This window comes from Trichosporon asahii (assembly GCF_000293215.1).
Source record: "Trichosporon asahii var. asahii CBS 2479 unplaced genomic scaffold scaffold00035, whole genome shotgun sequence".
NCBI classification, from domain to species: Eukaryota; Fungi; Basidiomycota; class Tremellomycetes; order Trichosporonales; family Trichosporonaceae; genus Trichosporon; species Trichosporon asahii.
The window spans coordinates 15,791-33,707 of NW_014040889.1; the positions used below are offsets into that span (position 1 = coordinate 15,791).

The following is a 17,917-nucleotide window of genomic DNA, read 5'->3' on the forward strand; positions in this document are numbered from 1 at the left end:
CGAATCTTTCAGCCTGCCTGTCCCTGTCTCAGCTATCCTTTGTGTAGAACGAGAAGTGATGCTATTGTGTAGCCACGGTGGACACGGCCTCCCCGGAGGCCGAGGACGGTGCCGCATTCCGTCACGATCGAGGCGGCAGCTCATCAAGCGAGGGAAGGAAGGTGTCAGGGCGTCAGCCGCCGGTCTTTGATATGGGAGCGCTTTCCTCGGCTGTTCGAATCTTGTCATGGCGCCTGACTTTTGCCGTTGCCGCGTTACGATTAGTGCCACGCGTGTGACCTTGCTCGGTCTGTGATCTCTGAAGGTGAAGACAGGAACGGACGGCGGTCCCGATAAGAGGGATTAGAGTTTCCGAGGATGATCACGTACCGCCACGGCCGCCACCCTGTGCAGAGCTCGCACAGAAGGAACAATGATGGGACGGGCAGGGTCTGACAAGCCCGCAGACGCGCAGGCCCGCAGGTCCGCAGCCGAGGGACCAGGCCGCCATGCATGACTGATGGGGCAAGTCCGGGCGGCGATGACGAGGAGTGAAGCAGGAGTGAGCTGAGCCGAACGGGGGCGATTAGGCTTCCTTACGTTCCACCACGTGTGCCTTGCGTCCTGTGACCTGCCACTCCTGCTATGCTGCGGACGGCGGGCATGGGATCACTGGACAGCGGCGCCAGGATGCGATCATGCGATGGGCTGTGCGGAGCGGAGCGGCGGTGCTACGCCCTTACGCGTCGTGGAGAGATGCAGATCTCTGACCGCAAGTCTGGAACGGGCAAAGGCATGCATGAAGCGCTAAACACTGCTTCCACGGCGCGCGCTAGGTGTTCTGAATCATCAGGGGCGGGGCGGCGCGGCCGGCCCCCGGTCCGGCGAGACCGGCTACCCAGGCAAACGAGCCAGCGCACTCGGAGCCGACTATAATTATAGCCTGGCAGCACCAGGCGGCGTCCCTGGCCATACCTGGCACCCTGAGCACACACCGTACCTGGACACTTGGGAGGAGCCTGCATGAGCCTGCATGAGCCTGCGCGTGCATCACGGGCTCGCTCCTGTCCTGGCTACCCGTGACGCAGCTCGTCGAGGCTGGCCCTCACTCACCGCTGCAGCACCGCCGGTCGGCTACACTCGACCTGACGTTGATTGTTCTAACCGTCACCTCAACACCTCGCATCATACATCTTCGCATCGTCTCTCATTCCCCTCCCCCCCATCACTCTCTGCACATTCATCGACTATACACGCATACGATATCAACACATCCCATAAACATCAACACCGCCTTCCTCCCTCCCCCTCCCTGCCGTGGACTCCACCATGGCTCAACCGCCCTCCACTGCTCCCCTCGAGGCCACGCCGTATGGCCAGAAGTCAAACCCCCGGCTACGAAAGCTTGCAAAGAAGCCGCTCAAGCCGCTCAAGCTTGCCGCCAGTGCATATCACTCGGTGCGATCAGGCTTGGCCACCCCGAACAGTGGGCAGTCGGCCGTCGGCCTCGAGGACGAGCTGGCAGGTTTGAACGTCAGCGACGGCAGTACCAAGGTGAACCGCAGTGTCACCTCAACCTCAGCCTCTAGCAACGGTACTGGGGGTCTCGACCCTCAGATCTCCATCAACGACAAGAACTGGCGCGGCCGGAAGAAGGACAATATGCTTGTGGACCCTGTCATGATCGCGCAAGCCGCGAAGGGCCCTCGCAAGCCTCTCGACGGGGAAGAGCCGGCTGCCTGGCTCCGTGTCCGCGTAGTCAGTGCCGACGGCCTCGTGGCCAAGGATCGCAACGGCCTGAGCGATCCGTGAGTGCATACCGCCGCAATCTATGATCGATCTGACACACCGCAGCTTCGTCACCCTCCTCGTTCCTCCGGGCTCGCGCCACACGACGCCAGTCGTGAAGCGTTCCCTCGACCCTGTGTTCCCGGCAGCGCAGAGCACCTTCGACTTCCCCATCTACCTGTCGCTCGCCGCAGTCATCGGGGGGCGTGGCCTCGAGGGCGTTGTCTGGGACAAGGTGCGTCGCGCCGGTCACAGAAGCTTGCTGACTTGCATAGGATTTGGTGCGAAAGGAGTACATGGGCGAGCTGTGCGTGCCCGTCGATCACTGGTTCCCTTCAGCACAGCCCCGTCTTTGGCACGAGCAGCTGCCCGTGAGTTCGGTTAACTCTGGCGTAGCCGCTGACATTTTGCAGGTCCAGTCCTTTGAGCTCTTCTCATCGCGTCGCAAGCACAGGGTTTCCGGCAATGTGCAGCTCCAGATCGGCTTCCTCCCCGGTCCGGCAGAGGACACGCAGGATGCGCTGCGCAAGGTCCAGGGCGTTTACGAGACCATCCTTGCGCGAACGCTCGTCGGCGGCCAGTTCGGTGTTCTTGGTGTGCCTGCGCACGAGGGCATCGGCACCGTCCAGCTCACTCGCTCCCAGACGGACGGGGATGACTTCCTGGACACCTCCACCGGCATGAGCGTCATTACTACTGCCGTGATGGCCCCTAGCGTGGGTGCTCAGCAATCGTACTCCCGCCAGTACAGCTACGACCTTCCGGACGACGGCCTCTCCAGCTCTGACGAAGACGGCGACATGGAGGATGCCCTTGAGGGCGACGATGACGGGTGGCTGCGCGACGGACTTCCAACTGACTCACCTGAAGCGGACGGTGTCCCGCAGAGTGAGCCCCTATCCCTTCCGCCCATCATGCCTGGGGTCGATGACCTTGGCAGCCGCCGATCGAGCGCAGCTTCGTTACAGTCTGTTGCCGAGGCAGCCCCGCCAAGCGGCAAATCGCGCAAGATCTTCCGCCGGTCGCGCCTCGGACGCAAGAAGGGCAAATCAAAGGACTACAACTTCGGCCACGACCACAACATTCTTGGCATCGTCGTCATGGAGGTCCAGAGTGCTTCTGACCTCCCTCGTCTGAAAAATGCCCTCCGCGTCGGATGGGACATGGATCCCTTCGTGGTAATCTCTTTCGGCAAGAAGGTCTTCCGAACCCGTGTCATCCGGCACTCCCTCAATCCTAACTGGGACGAGAAGCTGCTGTTCCACGTCCACGAGCACGAGGAGAACTTCACCATCCAGATGACCCTACTGGACTGGGACAAGATTTCCGGGAACGACCACATCGGATCAGCGACGCTGCCGCTCGCTGAGCTCATTGCCGACGCCCCGAGCCCGGACCCGGTTACTGGACTGTATGGGGAAGGTGTCGATGGCAAGCACGAATCCCGAGAGTTCACTCTGCCCATCGTGACTAACAAATCGGTGGCATGGGAGCTCAAGCACAAGCCCGCCTTGACTGTTCGCGCGAAGTACGAACCGTACGGTGCTCTGCGCCAGCGCTTCTGGCGCCAGTACGCTATGCAGTACGACGCGGACGACACGGGCAGCATGTCTTGGGTCGAGATGACTTCCATGCTCGACTCGCTCGGTTCCACCCTCACTCCCCAGACGCTGGAGAGCTACTTCACCCGCTTCGGCAAGTCGCCGGAGAAGGACGAGCTCACTTTCGATGAGGTCGTGCAGAGCCTGGAGGACGAGGTCACCAAGTCGAGCTCGGCGAAGCGTACCATCGGCAAGCCGAATGCATCCGTCGAGGTCGACGCCCATGACCTCGACGCTAGACTGAAATCGATGCCTCAAAGCACTCCCGGCAGTGCTACTCCGTCCGTTCACCACTCTCAGGGCACCGCACCTCCCTCCACCTACAACTCCCACAGCCGACACATTTCCACTGCTTCCAACACGAATATCCCCTATCTTAATGTCGAGAACACCGATGACAGCTCCAGTCCCCAGGGCACGACGGAGGCGGGCTCCCCCATGGCGTCTGACGCCGACGAAAACTCGGACCCCGCCAACGACTACGTCGAGCGCATCATCAACATCAAGGAGTGCCCGCTCTGCCACCGCCCCCGTCTCAGCAAGCGTAGCGAGCAGGACATGATCACCCACTTAGCTGTGTGTGCATCGAGCGACTGGTCCCGCATCGACCGCATCATGACCTCGACTTATGTCACTTCGTCGCAGGCGCAGCGCAAGAAGCTGACCAAGCTTCTGAACAAGGTCACTGCTGGCTCGTACTCTCTCGGAGCCAACTCGGCGAACATCCTCGTCCAGGATCGCATGACTGGTCAACTGCAGGAGGAGAAGATGGCAGTCTACGTCCGAACCGGTATCCGTGTCCTGTACAAGGGACCGCGCACTGGTATTGCCGGAGCTCGCGCCCGCAGGATGCTCAAGTCGTTGTCGATCAAGCAAGGCATCAGGTACGACTCACCCCAGTCGGCTGCCGACATTCCGGGCTTCATCGCCTTCCACCGGCTGAACACGGACGAGATCCGCGACCCGCTGGACTCGTTCAAAACGTTCAATGAGTTCTTCTACCGCAAGCTGAAGGAGGACGCGCGACCGGTCGAGGACCCGGGCAACCCGGACCGCCTCGTCTCCATGGCTGACTGCCGCATGATGGCTTTCAACACTGTTTCCGAGGCTCAGCAGATCTGGATCAAGGGCCGTGACTTTACCATTGCCAAGATGCTTGGGTCTGCCTACCATGAGCAGTGGCAGAACTACGTCGGCGGCTCGCTCTGCATCTTCCGCCTTGCTCCGCAGGACTACCACCGCTTCCACTCGCCCGTTGATGGCAAGATTGGCAAGATCACGAAGATCGAGGGAGAGTACTACACCGTGAACCCGCAGGCCATTCTTACGCAGCTCGACGTCTACGGTGACAACGTCCGTCAGATTGTTCCCATCGAGAGCCCGCAGTTCGGCACGGTGATGACGGTCTGGGTCGGCGCCATGATGGTCGGCTCCATCGTCGACTCGGTCGTGGAGGGCCAGGAGGTCAAGCGCGGCGATGAGCTCGGTTACTTCAAGTTTGGTGGAAGCACCATCGTCTGCGTCTTCGAGCCGGGACGAGTAGTCTGGGACCAGGATCTTCAGGACAACGCTGCCGCCGCGCTCGAGACACTCGTCCGCGTCGGCATGGGCATCGGCCGCACCCCGGAGATGGCCAGGGCGTAGCGAGCCCAGCATTCATGTCGCTCATCGCATAGCTCAATCAAGAAACAAGTAGAACCCCAATCATCATTCGACCTGTGTAATACTAAAATGTAGGCAGACCCATCCCTCCTGCACATGTGAAATGAATACATATAGACGTACCCACGCTGCAGCAGCTGTCCACTGTCGATTGTCTGGTTACAGATAATCCTGGATCATCATCCTCACGGCCATGTCCGACGATAATTTACGTAACCGTTATCCACGTTTTTGGGTTTGCCACTCGGATCCGATATTGGTAATGCGCCACTGGCAATAACGCCGAATTCACCGCAACAGACCCTCGCATCAAACTTCTGACCAAGCACCAAGGCGGGAGCAATTCGCTGCAGCGGCGGGACGGGGGGCTGCACCCAAGGTCGTTAGTCATAGAGCATCTCACTCTTTCTCCCAACCCTCAACGCGTGTAAAAAAGGTGAGCGACAGCACGACAGTCACGACGACCGACAACGCTTCCGACACCGCCGACGACACCGCGAGGCCATTCGAGCTCGACGCCGGAACGATCAGAAGTCATGGGATGAAGTTGGAAGTGCAAGGACGGAAGGCTGGATCTGTGGGCAGATTGGTAAGCAGGCCTGTGGTGCGGGGTCTTACCCCCACTGCTCTGCCTTGCTGTCATCATCTGTCGTGCGGTGTCTGCAGGGAGAGCGAGTCGAGAGCAGAGGAAACCGGAGCCGAGAGAAGACGTGCGGCGTACATGTGCGACCATCGACAGGTTCGGAAATTTCTGGCCTTTCGACCTCCCGACATTTCTTTATAAGCGTTGTCGGGTCTTGTGATTGCTCAACCCACCATTTCCTCGGCTTTCACCCAGTTCACTAACATTATCAGTCAAGATGGGTCGCCGTCCCGCTCGTTGCTACCGTTACTGCAAGAACAAGCCGTTCCCCAAGTCCCGCTACAACCGCGGTGTCCCCGACCCCAAGATCCGTATCTACGACCTTGGTCGCAAGAAGGCTTCCGTCGATGACTTCCCCTTCTGTTGCCACCTCGTCTCTGACGAGTACGAGCAGCTCTCTTCCGAGGCTCTTGAGGCTGCCCGTATTTGTGCCAACAAGTACATCGTGAAGAACGCCGGAAAGGAGGCGTTCCACCTTCGTGTCCGTGTCCACCCCTTCCACATCATCCGTATCAACAAGATGCTTTCGTGCGCTGGTGCAGACCGTCTGCAGCAGGGTATGCGTGGAGCTTGGGGTAAGCCTTACGGATCCGTCGCCCGTGTCAACATTGGCCAGATCCTCATGTCCATCCGTTGCCGTGACCAGCACAAGGCCGTCATCATCGAGGCCCTCCGCCGTGCTCGTTACAAGTTCCCCGGTCGCCAGAAGATTATCATCTCCAAGAAGTGGGGTTTCACCTCGCTCGACCGCGCCGACTACGAGGAGCTCAAGCGCCAGAAGCTCGTCGTCAACGACGGTGCCTACGTCCAGTTCCTCAAGCCCAAGGGCCCCATCGAGGACTACTTCCGCATGGCTTCGCGCGCTTAAGCGTGTTGGTGTCGTGATGGGAGGTTGTAGACTGGTTGTCGCATAGTCGATGCATGGCTAGTGGCATTTCGAGCTATTGTACATATCTTTGGTCGCAGTTGCAAAGTGCATTCCGATACAGCCGGACCGAGTACCAGTGATCGGTAAGCGTACTCACCCTCTGCAGGTATCTCAAGTAGCCGTGCCGACCGTTACGTCCTTCCGATCGGTAGCCGTGGTATGTGCACGATCGCGACACCCGTGCCAATTCGCTTCTCCGTTCAAGAGCGGACGGCCTGTGCTGTACGGGGTATTCGACGTATCCCTCCGCACTATACGCATTCGCCACGTTCGCACGGGTCATAAGGACTGCACAAGGGATGAGGATGGGAAACGAGCGTGACACTCGCCACAGGAACAGCAAGGAGGAGTCCAGAGGTGCAGCATGTGGTCGGCTCAGTCGCTTGCCACCCGTGTCTAATCAGTTCATAGTCCAACTTATTTGACGTCACCACTTTCGTACCCAGTCCGTCTCAACGGCGACGACCATCAACACGCATCAGCGCGACCAGCACTCAGTACTTCCTACTCTTCGAAACCCCCCTCCCCTATCATTTGGCGACTACAACGCCAACACACTGTACCCTTCATATTGAGTTCATCACGCAGGCCGTCCTTGCCCCGCCCGACGGCTAGTGGCCTCTTCCGCCTCCAGAACACCATGGCCTGGCTGTCGAGTGGTAGAACCAACATCGAAGTGGGCATCTGAAACGTCGGCAGTCCTGGTCGTCCTCCTCCTGCTGCCGAACCTCCCTGTGGGCGCCAATAACGCATGCTGACTCCGAGATAGATGGTGGACCGCCTTCTGGCCAATCATCAGTTCAAGTCGCCGCTCATTGCTGGGGTGAGTTTCCGATCGTTCTCACACGAGAGACAAAGACATTATTGACGCACTGGGACTAGGCGATGAAGGCGGTCGACCGCAAGAACTACGTCCCGTCCGGCTGGAGTGCATACGACGATTCTCCGCAGTAAGTCTCTCCCGCCGTGTCAGACCTCTGAGACGCCTTCCTCCGAGCAGCTAAGCTATCCCGTTCGTTCTCTCAACGGCAATATCACGTCTGCCTTCCCCGCTCCGTTTCTGTCACTACCGTTCGCCCAAAGTCCCAGCCCTCGTGGACACCTTCCTTCTGACTCCTTCTGACACAACCCTGTTTCTGACACCCATTAGACGGATCGGTTTCAACGCGACCATCTCGGCGCCGCACATGCATGCGAAGGCATGCGAGAATCTGCTCGATCACCTCTTGATCGCAGACCGAGTTCACGGCGCCGTCCTTGACGTGGGATCTGGGAGCGGGTACCGTGAGCACACGGCCAAGGATACAAGGGAGATACTGACACAGACTTGCCACTGGATTCGAATCGATCTGAACGGACCACGCTGCTGCCTGCTTGCCCCCTTCTTGCACACGTTGACCTCTCCTCTCCAACTCCTCTCTGCTTGGACGTATTCGGCTGTCTGGCCCTCATGGTTCTTTGCGCCCCATCGTTAATGCCCTCTCCAACCCCGCCTGGGCCTGACGCACACACTCCGGCACCCATACTGCAACGGAACTGTCGATCATTCCCCCCTTATCGTCCCCTTTGCGCCGCCCCATTGAACCGCCCTAATCCTGGTTGCCCGAGCAGTGACCGCTGTGCTGCACAAGATCGCGCCCAATGCGACCATCGTCGGCATCGATCACCTCCAAGGTTTGGCCGACCTTGCCCGGACCAATCTGGACAAGGACGGCGTTAAGCATGGGCCCAGTGAGAAGGTGGAGATTGTCTGCGGAGACGGTCGTGCCGGCTGGGCCGCCAAAGGTATGCGGGAACGCCTGTGGGAAAGCCGGCTGAGACTCGGGCCACAAGGTTTCAGCGCGCTAACAAACGACAGCTCCATATCAGGCGATTCACGTAGGCGCAGCCGCTCCAACGATGCCGGCCGCGTTGGTCGAGCAGCTCGCCGCCCCCGGGCGTATGTTCATCCCCATCGGCGTCGAGGATCAGGGTGAGTGTCAGAGCTCGGCACGGTCATTGAGGTCCGCAAAGTGCGAAGTGAGCGGTTATCGGCCCCGGTAGGCAAGCGATATCTGCGGACACTGGGCCGGCTCGGTGTCACAGAAGGCTGACGACAGCTATCTGGCAGGTTGACAAGGACGGAGACGGCAACGTCACGCAGAAGAAGTTGTACAATGTCATGGTGAGCTTGGAAGTTTGGTGCCCAGCTGACCCCAGTACGTTCCCCTGACCGATAAGGGGAAGCAGTGGGATGGGCAGTCGCAGCACGACCTGCATGCCCACAACTCCCCGGGACGCTAAGGAGTGATGAGTGTCTGTTGTCCGGTCTCAGCCCAGCATTCTCGGATTTCATTCTCGGATCTCTCCGCCATCAAGTAAAAATCAACAAAACCCACAACGCGTCTGACGGTTCGTGCATTACCATACCGATAACTGCTATGCTGTTTTCTCCTGGTGCCCTATACCACCTGCCGACTTTGGCCAGGCCCCGCTACTCATCACTGTACGACAAAACGCAAGATATCGCTAAGCAAAGCAAAACAAGACCGTATGTTTCGTCCCTCATCGCATTTCGAGATGTACAATAGCGCCGCGGCGTGCAGACCGCAGTCTCGGCTCGCCGCGCAAGGAGGATGCGCTCAGCCGACACATGCCCTTCCACAGCTCGGGTGCGAGTCGGCTGTCGCGCTTGTTGATATGCTTATGTTATGACACATGCCCCGGTTGCAGCTGCACCGGTACCCCAGTGGTAGTCACTTCTGACAGAGAAGAATGCGGGCCCGAGGTTGTGTGCGTCTCCATGGCCGTGGTCTGGACCTTTCAGTTATATGAGAACTAGGCAGCTCGTTTTCTCTCTTATCGATCTTGTCAAAGGAGGATTTGAAGCCCACCATGACACTATCGCGTTGCACGTTCAGATATGAGCACTGAATATCGCCGCGCCGTTGCAGCCCTCGAGCCGTTTTCGCAGTCAAGAGGATAAACGGGTTTTCAGTTCTCCGATAAAAACTAGGAGGATCTGACACGCATCCTGGCGCGTTCACGGGCTATGGCCAAGAACCGATCATCAGCAGTCCCGAGTATTGGCAATGTCTCTGACTATTACCCAAAGGAAGCTGTCGCAAGTGCAGTTTAGACGGCAGTGAGCACCGCAGAAGGAATGCGGTATCTTGTGAGTGCCGAGTCAAGCCAAGAGAACGGTGTGTTCGCGTCCAGTAAGTGACACCTCGCATCTGGGTCAGGCAGAAGTGTGCACGATGGGAGATCGGAATGTTGTCCTCGATCGTTGATCGCCACTGCGCTCGGTGCCACGGACAGATGAAATAGCGGGTGCAAATGCAACTTGTAAACAAACGATACTAATGAAGCGTGAAATCAGGCTAATGAGAAGCAGGCGGTCGTGCCTGGGCGTCTCCCGCGCCGCCACCTGGCTGGTCCTACGTCACAGCTGTGTGCTGCTGGATGTTGATTCCTCATCACCGCCAACCGCCATGGGACTGTTCAGCAAGCTCGACAAGGCGTTCAAGGACATCCAGCAGCAAGCTCAGCAACAAGCGCAGCAGTCGCAGGCGGCGTTCCGTCCCCCGCCTCCAGGTGGAGGGAGCAGGAACTGCCCCGTCCTTGCTTCCTCGTACCTTACGAATGCGGACCCCTCGAACGGCCGCCCGGCACTGCATCCGTGTCAGCACCCGTATCGCGGCGCGATCCCGCCCGGCTCGCTGTGCTACACTCTCGAGCACCCCGACCCGCAGTACGACGCCGCGACGCGCTTCTTCCTGACGTGTGTCCCCGACCCGATTGGCCTGGCCTACCACGCGTTGAACTTTGCGCGCCTCAAGCTCGTCGACCCGCAGTATCCCACGAACTGGGCGTGGAAGCACATCACGATCGAGATCACGGACGAGAAGGGCCCCGGACTGGCGTGGACGGCGAGCGGGAAGTGCACGATCTGCATCTCGTGGATCACGAGTCAGATGAATGACTACAATGCCGGCAAGAAGACGCTCGAGGCGTGCGCATTCGAGTTCAAGGGCGTCATCAGTGAGCTGCCATGCACTTTTCCGACAAGCTAACCTCCAGTGCACGAGCTCGTCCACGTTATCCAGCACGACGGCCGCGGCAGCTCCCCCAGCTGGCTGACGGAGAGTGTCGCAGACTACATCCGCATGCAGACCGACCTCGGGCCGCCGCACTGGCGCAAGCCGGGGCAGGGCAAGCGCGACGAGGGCTGGAAGGACGGGTACGACGCGGGCGCCAACTTCCTTGCCTGGCTCACGGGCGAGACGAAGGACGACCTTGTGCACATTGCGCAGACCGCGAGCGTGCAGCAGCCGACGCCGACGGGTCCCCCCGGCGCACACCAGAGCCAGTACCCGCCCAACGAGCAGTATCCGCCCCGCGTCCCGTGCAGGCCGGGGAAGCAGCGTCGCGGCCCCTTCCCCAACCTCGTCCGGCACATGGACTACCGCCTCGCGAACGAGCGCTACAACGAGGGCTGGTGGCAGGAGATGGCGGGTGCGCCGCTGCCCCAGCTCTGGCGCGAGTATCTCGACTACTACTGCTAGAAACACTGTCGTCCACGCTGCGTTGTAAATTGTTCCCCTTGTCCTCTATATATGCATACAATAGTCGTACACGGTCATCATCGTCTACGGGGCGGGCGAGTCGGCGGCCATGCGGAATCGCAGCGGACTCGACGCAGCACCAGGGGTGCCCGCCAATCCGGCCATGGCGCTCGGGAACGGCGACGCGGCCGACATGCCCATCGGGCTCTGGGCGTTGGCGACGTTGGTGTTGATCTGGATCTGGGGCTGGGGCATCGGCGCCTGGCTCTGTCCCGAGGTCGGCGCCTGTTGCTGAAGGCGGACGAGGGCGGCGGCAGACGCATCGAGCGCCTTGGCCTCGGCGGCGCTGTCGAACTGCGGCGGGTCGGACGCCGCCATGCGGTCGAGATCCTCCATCGCCGCCGTCGTCATGTTCAGCGCGTGCCAGAGGTGCCAGTCTGGTCCCTTTTGCTCCTTCTTCTGGCCGTTCAAACTCGGGTCCGCCGTCTCCTTGTCCTTGTCCTTCTCACCTGCTGCAGCGCCTGGTGTTCCAGACCCGGTAGCAGAGGCAGAGCGCGTGTCCCGCGAATCGGTCTCTTTGACCTCAAGCGGCTTCGATATCCATACGCCGGCGGCACGCGGGTTAGACGACGGGCGGTTCTTCTCGAGGCTGTCGAACGTCGATTCGAGAAGGTGCGTGGCATTCCTCAGGCGCGTCGAGACGGCGTCATACAGCGAAGGAGACTGGTACACCTTGTCGTGAAGGATGAAGTAGGCTGCCGTCGCTGGTCCCCTTCCTCCGTCCGGCAGGACATTGCGCCGGTGAATGACGAACAGGTTCGGCGGCAAGGAGTGCGCAACAATGTACTCAAACCCGGAGCGGAAGGCGACAAGCTCTCTGTGGGTTAGTTGTTGTCGACAGCTCAGGCAACTTACACTTTCTCCTCCGCATGGCCGTACGTCGGGTTCTCGACACGACGCTGGGTCCGCAGCACACTGTTATTCGACTGGGTGTCAAAGAAGGGCGAGTGCGCAAAGTAGTCCATCGCCAGGTCTGGCGTCGCCAGTGAACGCGCCGGATTGGCGGCGATGGCTTCAGGCCATGACCTGGGGTCAGTTCACAAGTCACGAGCACAAGAACTGGGAGACGAAGGACGTTTGGCGAGGCTGTCGTGTGGCCAAACGACGGTGCAAGCTTGCATGCAGCCTGTAGCGTGTCCCAAATATCAGAAACTCACCAATGGATGTGAGCGAGGTTCTGGTCCTGCTCCTCCATGCTGGCTGCGGATGAAGTGGTGATGTTGACAATGGTCGGTCGTCCTCCACTTCAGTCGGTCTGGACCGAGGCACGACGGTGGAAGTGATTGACACGGAGAGGCGGGTTGTCTCCGTACCTAGTATCATCAGTGGCATCTTCCATTGCCACTGGATTGCATCCTCCTACCCCGTAAAGCTTGTGCAGAGCCTGCACCGCGAGTTCTGGAAGTGTCGGACCAACAAAGTACCAGGACAGGTCAAAGCCAGAAGCTTGGGGCTGCTCGGTCGCCACACACTGGGTGATTCCTGATGGTTTCCGGACACAAGCTGCATCACCGCCACGCCTCTCCCGCACATTTTCACACCCTTCCTTCATGTTGGGTGGCAAACGTCAGTATGGGGACGTCCATGCACCATGCAAGTGAGGTTTCTATGCAATCATCACTCTAACTGAGCTATTTTTACCCGCGAGAGAAGAAATACATCGGGCTACCGGACGACTCGCGGCGCCCAGGCCCTTGCCCTAGACACAACGACGACGCTATATCTAAAGCTGCTTAGTTCTTGAGCTTCTTCTTGGGGCGGAGCTGGGAGGTGTGGCCACACTTCTTCTTGCGGCAGTTGGTGGCACGGGGAGGGAGACGAGCGTAGCACTTGCGGCAAATCTGCTTGTCGCAGTTGTACTTGGAGGCAAGGACCTTGAGCGAGGGCTCAATGAAACCACCACGGAGACGGAGGACGAGGTGGAGGGTCGACTCCTTCTGGATGTTGTAGTCGGAGAGGGTGCGGCCGTCCTCGAGCTGCTTGCCGGCGAAGATGAGACGCTGCTGGTCGGGGGGAATGCCCTCCTTGTCCTGGATCTTCGACTTGACGTTGTCGATGGTGTCCGAGGACTCGACCTCGAGAGTAATGGTCTTACCGGTGAGGCTATAGGGTCAGCATACGTCCAAACAATCCTTCCGTCGGCGCCGAAACACGGTCGGGTCGAGAAACTCACGTCTTGACGAAAATCTGGGGCAAGTCAGCACAAATCGACAGAAAGAAGGGAAGCCCGTGAACGAAAACCGATAGAGAGACAGCAAAGCCGAACGCGCGGATCGAGGCGGAAAGAAGCGCTGTGTCGGTGCACATAGACGTCGAAAGTCGCGGTCATGGCGTCGGGTAAAACAAGAGCGTCTTCGTGGGAGGCTGTCGCATGTACGTGCGGGACGAAAGAAAGTCAGATAACGAGAGCACTTCCCATACTTCGCGCAAGGCCAAAGAAGCCTCTGCGCAAATGATCGTTCGCTTGAGACGCGTCTCTCAATCCATTCCAACGTGCTCAGCCCGTTCCAAACCCGCCAAATTTGCGCAGACCGTCTCCATGCGCTGTCGAAAGACCACTTGCCACCGATTCCGTTCCCTCGTCCAATTGATCCTTCCAACATTCCCAGTCTTCTTTCCATCGAATTTCGTGTCGAAAGTCGCGTCGGTGTCGCAGTCGTTCGGTCCGCAATGATGTCTCTCTCCGGCGTTCCGTCGCACGTCAGCAGTAGATGCTCACCTGCATGGTCGGTTTTCTTGCTGAGTGTCGAAGGCCGATGAAAGAAGAAGACGTTACACTGAACAGGATCTACCAGCGTACGAGCGCTCCCAGCGACGGAACCAGATTTCCCGAGCCACGAGTTCGCAACCACAGTTTGGACTGGTGTTGGCGGAACCAAAGTCGGCGTTTCCAAAATTTGGGAAGACGCCGCGGCTTGGCGCTTCGAATGACATTCCCACGTGGTCGGTGTGCGGTGGCCCACAATGCTACTTCCGGCTCGTACCCCGCCAGAGTTGCCGAGATCCGAGCGTCCGTGGACGGATCTGGATGCCGAAGGCCGGCAGCGAGCAATCACCTGCATCTTGCCGAGCTATAGCCACCTCCGCGCCCGCGTTGCCCACACTACGTCGGGATATACAAGTGACGTTTGTTTTCTGGCATCCTGTCTTCGTCCACCACCCCATCTCACCACTCAGCTCAGCAACGATGCGTCCCTGTCTCCGCCCCGGTCGTCCCCTCCGCGCTCTCCAGGCCGCGCGCTCGTACTCGGTCGCCTCCAAGCCGCACGCCTACCTCACCCCCGCGTCCAAGCTGCTCAACCGCGACCTGCCCGGTGTCTCCGCCATCGTCCTCGACCGCCCTGAGGCGCGCAACGCGCTCTCGATGCAGATGGTCGACGAGCTGCTCGAGATCATGGCCAAGCTCCCCAACGACGGAACTCGCGTTACCATGGTGCACGCCAACGGACCCGTGTTCTGCGCTGGTGCCGACCTCCGCGAGCGCAAGACAATGTCCAGGGAGCGTGTTGACAAGTTCCTCAACGACATGAACCAGATGATGCGCGATCTTGAGAAGCTCCCCATGCCCACCATTGCTGCCGTGCAGGGACCCGCTATGGGAGGCGGCACCGAGCTGTCGCTCTGCTGCGACCTCCGTACCGGTCAGCCCGAGACGACCTTTGCCCTTCCCGAGGTCAAGCTTGGCATCATCCCCGGTGCCGGTGGCACCCAGCGCCTGACTCACCTCCTCGGAAGGAGCAAGGCTATGGAGCTTATCTTCACCGGCCGCAAGGTTGACGTCAACGAGGCTCTCGAGCTCGGTGAGCGAACTTTCTCCTTGACTAGCTGACCTTCCCAGGCCTCATCGACAAGATCGCCAAGGACGGCCAGAACTCCACTGACGCCGCTGCTGACATTGTTGAGCTCATGCTCTCTTCTGGTACGTCCACCTCTCACCCTCGCGGGAGCTCAAACACTGATGAACAGCTCCTCTCTCGCTCCGCGCCGCCAAACAGGCGATCAATGCCGCCCCCGGCACTCCCATCGACGAGGGACTTCGTCTTGAGCGTGCCGCTTACGCTACCCTTCTCGACTCTGAGGACCGTCTCGAGGGCCTCCGCGCTTTCGCCGAGAAGCGCAAGCCCATCTTCCAGGGCAAGTAGAATCACAGTAGATACAACGTTGTATGTATGACCTAAGAACGAATTACGAAACTTCTGAGCGCCGCTGCTTGCGCTGCTCCCTTAGGCTGCGCTCCCACTCCTCGGCCGCCTTCACAGCGGCAGTCCTCTGCTCGGCTACATGCGCTCCCTGAATACCATCACCAAAGTCCAACCACCCATATCCGGCGTGAGTAGGGTTGAACGCAAACTCGACGGAGGCAATGCCAGGAGCGGTCTTCAGGCGAGCCTCAGACTCCAGGCCGATCAGAGGCTTGTACGCGACGCGATCGAGCGAACCATACGTGGGTTGCGTGCTCAGAGGGACGTGAGGCATCTGCGTGTGGGGCTCGTAGGCGGCACGGATGACTCCAGGCGTCCACTTGCCCTTGCGTGGCCGGCCATTCACGGTCTCGGCCTCGTTCTCCACAACAATCTTGCCTCCCGGGGTGCCCTCGAAGGTGCGGCGCTCCGCCTGCTCCGTTTCGGGGTTGCCATTAGCCTCAGCCAGGGCGACATTAACGGCTGACTCAGGTGGCGCAGGTGAAAGTGCGTCGCTGGACGGCGCCGCGTCCAAGGAGAGTTCGCGGGCAAGTGGGTGCTGAGGTTCCTTCTTGACGAGCCCCTCGGAATAGCGTTCCGTGGCGTACACCCAGCCGCGAGTGGCATCGACTCCTTCGAGCTCCGTGATGCGCTCTTCTCGGATCCCGCGCAGTGTCTCGTCGATGCGTCGGGAATCCTCCGCCGTACGGAGCATCCAGTCCTCCTCGGTAACGCCTAATTGACGCAGGCGATGCCGCTTCTGGTTCAGATTGTCGGCCCAGGGATCAGCGCCGTTGGAACCAAACTGGGTCGTCGCTCCGCCCGCGGGGTAGAACGATGCCAGAGTCGACTTCGACGCTTGGCCGTCCGCATACATGCTTTGGCTAGCCGCCGGACGGGGACCTCCGGCAGACGGGTACTGGTTCGCCGCCAACTCTTCCTCCGTGACCGGGCCATGCGGCTTGTAGCCGTTGTTTGCGCAGTCCTGCAGAGCCTGCTCCTCGTTATAGTCGTCGTCGACCCATTTTCCGTCCTTCACAAGCCTTGCTCCCATGAGCTTGTACACATTGCGCATAGCCACCATGGTGACCATACGGTGCTTGAGGTTGCCTGTTATGCGTCCGACCTCAATCAACATCTCGCGCTCCTCAGGGTTGCAGGAAAGCTTGACGATCTGCGGGCAACGACGGAGGAAGGCAAGCGAATCAGTGTATCCACATGCACGGGCGGCGTCGATCGTGAGAGCATAAACACGGTTCGGGTTCTTGCGCGTCGGCGACGTGAAAGTGACAAGCTTGTACTCGCGACCGCCCAGGAGGTGGCCCTCGGCATCGATCTTGGTGTCACCCTTGGGGTCGTCCGGAAGGATGAGCTCATCATCGGCAGCCACATACTCCTGGCCCTTGATTGAGTACTTGTGGCCCTCGATGACGTTCTCGAGCGCGCCACGGGGGTCCTTCTTCGTAACGGTGTTGGTACGGCGGCTGCGCGGGGTCTCGTCGGGGTCTTCCCCGCGCTCTGCACGTTCTCGGCGGACCTTGTCCCAACGAGCACGGGCGGCGGCAGCAGCAGCGCCCTTGACACTGAAACCGCCTCGGCCACCGCCGCCTTCCTTCTTGTAGGGTTTGTCACCCTTGTCTTCCTTCGCCTTCCTTCCTCGGCGCGCTGGTGTTGAGCGCTTCTCAACTGACAGTCAGCTGCTTGCACTTCGTATTATGCAGCTTACCCTTGACCTCCTCTTCCTCTTCCTCCTCTTCCTCGTCTTCCTCCTCCTCAGCATCGTCATCGTCATCCGCCTCGTCATTGTCGATGGGAATCTCCTTGTACGAGACCTGTTTGGAGCTGCGGCGGCGGGAGTGTGTGGAGACCTCGTCCTCTGAGAGCTCGGTGGCGTCGTCCTCGACAATACGGCGCTTCTTGGCTGCCGATGCACGAGGCTTACGAGCCTTCGATCGCTTGGATGGACCAGGGACGTCTTCCTCGTCATCAGGGTCCTCGTATCCGTCGACGTCCATATCTTCGCCGGCGCTCTCAGTTTCCTCCTTGACCTTGCGCGAGCGGTTCGGTCGGGAGGGTGTCGCTGGTGACGCGCGTGCCGCTGTTGATCGGCGGCTGCGCGGCATGGTGGATGGATAGCGGCGCGATAGATGAGACTGAGGGCTGTATGGTTACTCGAGACGCGTGAATGATTGTTGGTAACATAGGGTCGCCATTGAGCCGGCTGGGCGCGGCGGAAGCAAAATCGCGTGGTGGTTTCATCAGCCACGGGAGCATCGGGGTCCCTCTCCAAGTGACGCATCGGACTGTGAGATGGCCGTCACCGCCTCTCCTCCATCGTCAACCTCATCCAGAGTAGCGACCAGCCATGTCCGAGCTCTGCCCTGTTTGGGCCCCTTTCTTCGGGTAGGGAAGTGCCGAGTGATGTCCGCTGACAACAGCTTTGCCGGCGTTGCTGCTGCCGTATGTTCCCGTTGCCGACCTTCCCAGTTCTAACGCGCAGATGACGCTCTCGACCGTGGGCGCTGCCT

At 59.8% G+C, this 17,917-nt stretch overlaps 8 protein-coding genes across 8 annotated transcripts; 5 read left to right on the plus strand and 3 right to left on the minus strand.

Moving 5' to 3' along the window:
* Positions 1–1,308: 1,308 nt before the first annotated feature.
* Positions 1,309–5,012, plus strand: A1Q1_00716 (phosphatidylserine decarboxylase; the record flags this gene model as incomplete). Its single annotated transcript, XM_014325677.1, has 4 exons — positions 1,309–1,787; positions 1,834–2,002; positions 2,043–2,138; positions 2,181–5,012. The coding sequence occupies 4 exons, from the start codon at positions 1,309–1,311 to the stop codon at positions 5,010–5,012; spliced, it is 3,576 nt and encodes a 1,191-aa protein (XP_014181152.1).
* Positions 5,013–5,890: 878 nt separating this feature from the next.
* Positions 5,891–6,541, plus strand: A1Q1_00717 (ribosomal L10 protein; the record flags this gene model as incomplete). The annotated part of the gene is made up of 1 exon (XM_014325678.1): positions 5,891–6,541. The coding sequence occupies one exon, from the start codon at positions 5,891–5,893 to the stop codon at positions 6,539–6,541; it is 651 nt and encodes a 216-aa protein (XP_014181153.1).
* Positions 6,542–7,370: 829 nt separating this feature from the next.
* Positions 7,371–8,884, plus strand: A1Q1_00718 (uncharacterized protein; the record flags this gene model as incomplete). The annotated part of the gene is made up of 7 exons (XM_014325679.1): positions 7,371–7,424; positions 7,484–7,551; positions 7,752–7,885; positions 8,213–8,386; positions 8,460–8,620; positions 8,712–8,765; positions 8,822–8,884. 7 exons carry the CDS (start codon positions 7,371–7,373, stop codon positions 8,882–8,884), a joined length of 708 nt encoding a protein of 235 aa, XP_014181154.1.
* A 1,190-nt stretch (positions 8,885–10,074) lies between these two features.
* A1Q1_00719 (uncharacterized protein) lies at positions 10,075–11,148 on the plus strand (the record flags this gene model as incomplete). The annotated part of the gene is made up of 2 exons (XM_014325680.1): positions 10,075–10,624; positions 10,664–11,148. 2 exons carry the CDS (start codon positions 10,075–10,077, stop codon positions 11,146–11,148), a joined length of 1,035 nt encoding a protein of 344 aa, XP_014181155.1.
* Positions 11,149–11,232: 84 nt separating this feature from the next.
* A1Q1_00720 (uncharacterized protein) lies at positions 11,233–12,760 on the minus strand (the record flags this gene model as incomplete). The annotated part of the gene is made up of 4 exons (XM_014325681.1): positions 11,233–12,025; positions 12,088–12,234; positions 12,366–12,452; positions 12,522–12,760. 4 exons carry the CDS (start codon positions 12,758–12,760, stop codon positions 11,233–11,235), a joined length of 1,266 nt encoding a protein of 421 aa, XP_014181156.1.
* A 181-nt stretch (positions 12,761–12,941) lies between these two features.
* On the minus strand, positions 12,942–13,515 carry A1Q1_00721 (ubiquitin; the record flags this gene model as incomplete). The annotated part of the gene is made up of 2 exons (XM_014325682.1): positions 12,942–13,311; positions 13,382–13,515. The coding sequence occupies 2 exons, from the start codon at positions 13,513–13,515 to the stop codon at positions 12,942–12,944; spliced, it is 504 nt and encodes a 167-aa protein (XP_014181157.1).
* An 880-nt stretch (positions 13,516–14,395) lies between these two features.
* On the plus strand, positions 14,396–15,350 carry A1Q1_00722 (uncharacterized protein; the record flags this gene model as incomplete). Its single annotated transcript, XM_014325683.1, has 3 exons — positions 14,396–15,008; positions 15,047–15,127; positions 15,175–15,350. The coding sequence occupies 3 exons, from the start codon at positions 14,396–14,398 to the stop codon at positions 15,348–15,350; spliced, it is 870 nt and encodes a 289-aa protein (XP_014181158.1).
* A 43-nt stretch (positions 15,351–15,393) lies between these two features.
* On the minus strand, positions 15,394–17,512 carry A1Q1_00723 (protein-nucleus import-related protein; the record flags this gene model as incomplete). Its single annotated transcript, XM_014325684.1, has 2 exons — positions 15,394–17,075; positions 17,116–17,512. 2 exons carry the CDS (start codon positions 17,510–17,512, stop codon positions 15,394–15,396), a joined length of 2,079 nt encoding a protein of 692 aa, XP_014181159.1.
* Between the last annotated feature and the right edge of the window lie 405 nt (positions 17,513–17,917).